The sequence below is a fragment of the Mus caroli genome, chromosome 17 (genome assembly GCF_900094665.2).
Source record: "Mus caroli chromosome 17, CAROLI_EIJ_v1.1, whole genome shotgun sequence".
NCBI classification, from domain to species: domain Eukaryota; kingdom Metazoa; phylum Chordata; class Mammalia; order Rodentia; family Muridae; genus Mus; species Mus caroli.
Genome location: NC_034586.1, coordinates 40029027 through 40036984, shown reverse-complemented (window position 1 = coordinate 40036984; position 7958 = coordinate 40029027). Strand labels below are relative to the sequence as shown.

General features: G+C 43.3%; 1 protein-coding gene across 1 annotated transcript in view; it reads right to left on the bottom strand.

Moving 5' to 3' along the window:
* The window catches only part of Adgrf1 (adhesion G protein-coupled receptor F1), a 50785-nt gene that overhangs the window by 17956 nt on the left and 24871 nt on the right, over window positions 1–7958 (bottom strand). The window contains exons 7-10 of the mRNA XM_021185783.2: window positions 6205–6305; window positions 4475–4533; window positions 1436–1587; window positions 426–589 (exon numbers count right to left, since the gene is read on the bottom strand). Of these exons, the coding sequence (XP_021041442.1) occupies window positions 426–589; window positions 1436–1587; window positions 4475–4533; window positions 6205–6305 (476 nt within the window). The remainder of the gene's footprint in view (window positions 1–425; window positions 590–1435; window positions 1588–4474; window positions 4534–6204; window positions 6306–7958) is intronic.

Sequence of the window (7958 nt, the reverse complement as noted above, 5' to 3'; positions counted from 1 at the left end):
CTCCTCCTCCTCCTCCTCCTCCTCCTTCTCTCTCTCTCTCTTTCTTTAAGTTTTTCTTTCTTTTTTGTACAAAACCATAATCAAGTGACTGTTTGTAGATCAATATTACGGTTACTAGAAGGACCGCTAGCTGCTTGTTTTTTGGTTTCCTGAATGTGTGTCTGTGTGTCTGTATATGCATACATATACAGACACACACACATATGTATTTTTTTATCTTTAGTAAGATAAAGTCATTAGACATTATCTGACTCTGTCAGTCATGCTTACAATCCCTGCTTAACCCAAACCCAACTGAGTCTTCATACTTTTGCATTCTGTTCAAAGATATCAATAGTCACCTTTGGCCCTCTACCTAGCCAGAATCTCTAGGAGATGCTCACTGTGAAATTCAAACTCCCTACCAAAAAAAAAAAAAGTGTCACCTTCTTCAGTTCTTCCAGCTGAGAGAGCACACAGGACTCCCTGGTGATCTGCCACCCAGAGGACTGGCACCTGACCGTCATGCTTCCTGTGAAGCCACTGCTGCAGGGTAGAGTATATTCATCATTCTCAGACCCGAATCCAAAGGAGATGCTGTTACACGAAGCTGAAAAAAATAACAGATACAGGGGGAAAATGACTCTTGAACATTCCAGCACTCTACCAAAAAGTGCAGTGTTTAAATGCTTCAGAAGTTATATTTCCAGATTTAAAACCCAGGCAAAATTTGGAAGCACAGGCACACTGTTGATAGCCAAGAGCATCCTCAGACCCCCTTCTTCCTGATGCCTCCTACCCAAGATGATTTCTCCTTCCAGGGATCTGACCAATGCCAGCAACTCTGTTCTTAAGGGACTATCAGCTGGTTGGTTTTAAGTGAACAAAAGCCCAATGCAACCACTTACAAAAATACTAGAAGGCAAGAGACAACTCTGCGGGTTAAACACCTGCCATGCAAGCATAGGTATCAGAGCTCAGATCCTCAGAACCCGTGTGAATGCTAAGTGGACACAGTAGCCCACCCGAAATCCCACCAGCACTCAGGAGATAGACATGGGAAATTTTCAAATCAAGCTGGCTAGCCAAATTTACTGGAGAAGATGAGTTCCAGGTTCAGTAGGAGACCCTGCCTTATCTCTAAGGTGGAAAGCAACTGTAGAAGACACCCAACATCATCCTTGAGCCAAACACACACACACACACAAAAGCAAAGCACAGCCAAGTCACTTCCATCACAGGCTGTAGTGAAGTCAACACTTCCAGATGTTTATCTGAGATTCTCAGATCTCCAAGTAATAATAGTCTTAGAATCAGATTGAGTCTGTCTGGTGGTGAGAGGACAATGGCCAGTTTCCAGAAAAAGTAGGCGTTAGAACAGGTCTCTTAGAACTCTAATTTCCGAGGACACTGAGACAAATGAGACTGAAGCAAAGATGGGAGCCCACAGCATTACCTTTCCCGAATACTCGAAAAGAGCCATATTTGACTGGAAACTGCCTCCTCAGGGCCACCTGTGCCTTTTCAGCCTCCTGTTCAATGGCAGAGAGGAGTTCAGCAGGGCTAGTGGAGCCGGTCACTTCGTAGCCAACAACGATGCTTCCCTTCCTGCAATAAGGATGTGGGAAGAAAGAGATTCACTGAACCCTCATTTAGTCTCTTAGGGCAAATCTGGAAATGCATGGCATGGAGTCCACAGGAAAGAAGCAAGCAGATCTGCTGTGTACCTTAATGAAGCAGAGAAATATGTGCAATACACACACATAATGCATGTGTGTGCACACACACACTTATATTCGCACATAAATACATACACACATCCATGCGCACATGCATGCATGCATATGTACACATTCATTTGTATGCACATGCATCCCCGTATGCATACATATATCCACACACAGTTCTAAATGTTAAATGTCATGAGAGACAGGCAGACAGTGACAAGCATAGAAAGAGGAAGTAAAGGTCTCACACTATTTATGGCTGCATGGAGAAGGGCTTCCCCATGACATACATCCCTGGTTTTTGAAACAGGTCCTTATAATGACGTCTTAGTTAGAGTTAACATTGCTGTGATAAAACACCACGACTAAAAGAAACTTGGGAAAAAGTTTTCTTTTGCTTACCCTTCAGGGTAGCAGTCTATTATAGAGGGAACTATATAATTTATCAGGGCAGGAACTCAAACAGGACAGGAACCTGGAAGTAGGAACTAAAGCCAGAAACCATGGAAGAATGGAGCTAACTGGCTTGTTCGCCTGCTTCCTTATAACACCTAGGGCCACCTGCCCAGGGGGATGGCACCACCCACAATGGTACACATCCATCAGTAATTAAGAAAATACACTCCAGGCTTGTGCACAAGCAAATCTTAGGGAGACATTTCCTCAACTAAAAGTCCCTCTTCCTAACTAGGTCTCTAGCTTGTGTCAAGTTGATGTAAAACTAGCCAGCATAGACGACAAGAAAAGGAGTGGTGATGAGGGACTTATGGGATAGCATGCATGCATCTGCAAAAGTTCCGGGTCAGGCAGTGAGTTTGACAAACTTAAAGGCCAGAGTGACTGGTCCAGTAGGGGAGAGAGGACGGTGGGAAGTAATGCAGGGGAAGCCCACAAGTGGAAAGATGGCAATAAAGAAAACAGGAAGATGAGCTAAGAAAGAGGCGGTTTGGCTTGAACTACCTGGATAACCATTTACGTGGAAACACAGAGGTTATATGTAGCAGGGTTGCTAGGGAAGCAGATCTGGGATGTACAAGAAAGAAATGAGTTAAGAACTTCACAGAATGGAAGCAAGGTTAGTTAGTGCATTTACATAGTGGAATACTACTGGGCACTGAAAACATAGGACTGAGAAAAATAGAATGTACTTTGAGTATTTCACACTGAGTGATAGAAACCGAGCCATGTAATCAAACAAACAAACAAACCGACATTCTATTTATATGTATCTTTAAGGCCTTTATGGCTGAGCCCTGCGGCCTCCAGCCCTGCAGCTGCTCACATTGAAGTGGGGAGAGTAGAGGGAGGGGAAAAGATAATCAGGATATATTGTATGAGAAAAGCATCTACTTTCAATTTAAACAAGAGGAATCGAGACACAAAGAGAAGCAAGATTGGGAGAATGAGAACTTTGGAAGCTAAGTGCAAACTCTTAGTGCTCTTGCCTTAATGTCCTGCCCCCCCTGCCCCATACTGCTTCTCTACTATTTTCCTACCGATCATTTATTTTGTTTTGAGACAAGGTCTCCCTGGGTAACCCAGGCTACCCTTGTATTCACTTTGCACTCTCAGCCAGTCATGAAATAATAGCAATCCTCCTGCCTCCACACCCTAAGCAGTAGGATGCCAAGCGTACATCATCACACCTCAGCTTTTGAATGGAATAGTCACTGGGATTGGATCTCAGGTTCATCTCAGAGTTCACTGACAGAAAAGGCACAGAAAAGAAAATAATCCATGATACAGGTTCACTATAAGATGGAAGCAGTGGTCTCTGGGTTGGATTTTAAAGAAAATAATTCCTGTGGGACTTTCTACATGACTTTATGGAATAGGAATATGTTTATAGCAAGTGTTGTTGAAAACTCCCCATGACTGGTTTGAAGTGAACCATGGGAAAAAAAAAATAATGAGTCACATCCCTTGAACTCTGAACTACTTCCTCCAGCAAGTAGCCCACAAGTAGCTGGAGTGGAGGCATGCATGTTCAACTCCAAATAACTTTGAATCAAATCATAAACAAAAGGCTAATTTACTAAATATCCCTTTATTTGCTGTAGACAATGACCTCTGAGTTTTAAACCACAGCCTATACTTGATACCTGCCTGCCCAGAAGGATAATGTATACAAGGTTTCCATCCTGACTCCAAATAATACAACACCACGTCTGTCCGCTGTGGCAGGAAATGCCCACCTCTTAACACCCACACTCTAATGCCACCTCTCACCCTTTCTTGAACCTGAACTCTGTGATGTCCGCCTTCCTCTCAAGGTCCTGCCACCTTATGCCCATGTATTTACAATTCTTTTAAATGTGTGTGTGTGTGTGTGTGTGTGTGTGTATGTATGTATGTTCTTCTATGTATAAATGTATATGTGTGTTCACATGCATGTGGGTACTTGCAGGTAGAGGTCAGAGAACAACCTCAGATTGCCATTAGGAATACCAGCTATCTCTTTTGAGACAGGATCTCTCACTGGCCTGGATCTCATTAATTAGGTGAGTCTTGCTGGCCAGTAGACCCCAGGGATCCCCTGTCTCTACTGCCTTGTCACTGGGAATAAATGTGTGCACTACCATGCCAAGCACTGTTATGGGGACCTGGGGTCAGACTCCAGACCTCATGCTTGCAAGGTAGACACTGACTAAACGATCTGCCTAGCACTGGCTTTTCAGTTCTGTCAAAGGCAGCACGAATATCACTGGGCATTCTCAGGACCAGTGAAGAATTCTAGAGCAGCCCTTCTGAGACCAGATGGGACTTACCGAAATTGGGTGACCCGAACTGACTCAAAACCATGGACTCTTCTGTACGCTTCTTTAAGCTTAGAAAGAAAACAAAAGACAATGATTCAATCTTTGTCCTCACAAAAGGACACACATCAAAAGGACATTGGAGCAAAATACAGATGCAAACAATAAATAAATAAAGCAGTAACAGATGAGCAAAAGAAGAAGAGGCCATGGGAAGAAGTTATATGTCATAACAAATACAGTCAAGTAGCAACTGAGAATACACACACACACACACACACACACACACACACAATTTATTTTTGATGATGCTAGGAAAAAGTGAGCTATCAGAGCCTGGTGAAGTGGCTCCATTAGCAAAGTCATTGCCACAGCCGTGAGGAGTTCAGTTCAGGTTCCTAACACTCATATAAGTGGAATATATAAGGCCACATGCATCTGTAGCCATAGCCCTGGGAAGTAGAGACAGGCACATCCCGGAGCTTGCTGGTCAACCATTTCTAGTCAATTGGTGAGACCAGTGTCTCAAATTGGGAGATCTTGTCTCAAAATACTAACACAATGATAATTTGTAGACACCTTTTAACAGGAAGGCACTTGCGATCTACCTCTGGCCTTCACACATGAACAGAGAGGAGGGACAGTTTGGTAATGATGGGATATCCAACATCTTAGAATAGTAGGGAATAGGGTACTAAATAATATAATAAATGTGCCCAGGTCTATGTTCGGGTCCTCAACATAGGCACACTGACTGGTCTGTTCTTACATGACTGCAGTGAAGAGAATATACCGGGTCTTCAGATTGACTGGTCCAGTTCTTATTGACTTTGCTGTGAGGTAACATTTTGTTCAGTAACTGTTCAGCTTCTAAGAGACAATTCTTTGTGGAACAGATTTAAATGATGACAATTGAGCTTGGGTCATAGTAATTTGCTATCTGTGATTAAAAACCACAAAATTGTCAAGAATCCTTAGTACAATATTAAATAAGTACACAAAATCAGACACAAGGCAATTGGGAGCTCAACTGATAAAGTCTTAGGAAAATACTCATGGATCGTCAACTGTGGGTAGAATGGAACTCATCCAAAATAAGTAATGAAATATGCACTAAGGGACCAAAGAGTTGGCTCAGCGGTTAGGAGCATGCTGAGAACTTGAACTCCCTGTTCCCAGCATCCATGTTGAGTAATTCACAGCCGCCCATAAGTCTAACATCAGGGCCATTTCTGGGCTCTGTGGGCATGTGCATACATGCATGCCTAGAATGTATACTCGCGCGCGCGCGTGTGCACACACACACTTTAAAATGAAATAAATCTGTAAAAAATGTTATTAAGGAGCTAAGGTGACAGTTCAGTCAGTAAAGCACTTGTCTTGCATGAAGACCTGAGTTTGAGTCCCAGGACCCATGTCAGATGTGATGGAGCATGGTTATAATCTCAGCACTCAGGAGGCCGAGGCAGGCAGATTATACAGACTCACTAGCCAGTCAGCCCAGATGACTTGGTGATCCCCAGGCCAAAGAAAGTCCTGTCTAGAAGGGAAAAACGCAGGGGTTGTGGAGAAAAGACAACATTTGAGTCTGTTTTTCTCTATCCCCTATATGTGCACACAACACCCACATGTCTATACAAATATGAACACATATAAGATGTGTATTAAATGAGTGTTCTAAATTGAAAAGCATTGGAACTTAGGGTTAGAAAGAAAATCCTTACATAATAAATAATGCTTACTTGATTTTCAATTCCAGCTGTGTAGTGGGCATATACATCAGATGATGAATTCCAAAGGTCTTCAGGAAAATTTTCATCGATTTCAAAAGTGCCCCAAACTTCTATGGGAAACAGAAGAGAAAAAGTCTTTAGAGAAAATAAATGTCTAACTTGATTTTGTCAGCAGCATGAAGTTATAAAAGTACAATTCTGAATCCATGGTAAGTATTTCCATTTATTTTCATGAAATATATTCATTTAACATCATAAAGGAAAGAAAGAAAATTGGAATTTTCACTGATGAATTTCTAACAATTATGAGAACATTCTAGTGAGCATGTGTATGTGTGTGTACATGGAAATGGGATGTCTGGTGTCTGTCTCAACTAGTCTGTACCTATTTTTTGAGAGAGGATCGCTAACTGAGCCTGGAGCTCAGCAATCCGGGTATATTAGCAGACCAGAGAGTCCAGGGATCCCGAGTCTATGTTTGCCCGTGTCTTCATGCTTGCACCAAGCACTTCATTAACTCAGACATCTCCCCAGCCACAGCACAACTTTAAAGCAGTTTGCTAACTCCTTATAAGCACTGTGTTGACTAGCTCAGGGCTAGTGCTTGTCTGTACAGAGTTGGTGTCTCAAAGGGCCTAATCGTTAGCTGCTCTGGAAGCCCTCCTCTGGTCTCCAAGTGGAAAATTCTTTCCACCTCTGTTTTCCATCCCCACTTTCTCCATCTGGCTATACTGTCTCAACAATACTGTGGGAAGCCTGACTGAGTCTTTTTTTTCTATTTCTTGTAGATGGCTCAGAAATAGGCCTTTTTCCTAAATGTGGGCTTTCATTGGCATTTGTTAAAGAAATTGCCTCTTTTCTTCCTTATATTACAACCTCCCTTCCCTACCAGCCTGATAATTCATACACAGCATGACAAATGCTTTGTGGTGTCCTGGAGGCTTTATCCTGGAACTGGACATGAAAATGGTGCTTAATAGGTATATGATTGGCATAACATGAATTGCTGTGGTCCTGGGGAGGTGAACCAGGTATGCCCAGTTAAACTGAATTATTACTGGCTCCTCCCTCAATCTTTTCTTTCCTCAGATCTAAAACCTAGAGCTTCAAGATGGCTAGAGTAGTCGTTGAAGAGAAACTCCTTCGCCAACTCCACCACCACCTCCTCCTCCTCCTCCTCTTCCCTTTCCCTCCCCCTTGCCCCCTCCTCTCCTCCTCCTCTTCCTCCTCCTCTTTCTTCTATTCTTCTCCATTCTCCTTTGCAGACTCAAACTATAGCCTAGACTGTCCTAAAACTCATTATGTAGCCCAATCTGGCCTCAAATACAAAGCAATCCTCTTGGCTCTGTCTCCTGGATGCTAGGGTTACAGGCATGAGCGACAGAGGAAATTGTCTTAAAGTCATTAAGGTCTGGAGTGCAGGTAACTAGACTCAATCTCACCCTTCATAAAACAGAAACTTAAGTCAACAGTGGCTCCCCTGGTTCTTAGGTTAAATACAGTGTGTGTGTGAGAGGGGGGGGGTAGGCAGGGAGAGAGAGAGAGGTGGGAAGGGAGAGGGAGAGAGAGAGGGAGAGGGAGATACAGACATAGACACAGACATAGACACTGACACAGAGACACAAACACAGACACAGACACAGACACAGACACAGACACAGACACAGACACAGGCACAGGCACAGACACAGACACAGACACAGACACAGACACAGGCACAGGCACAGGCACAGGCACAGGCACAGACACAGACACAGACACAG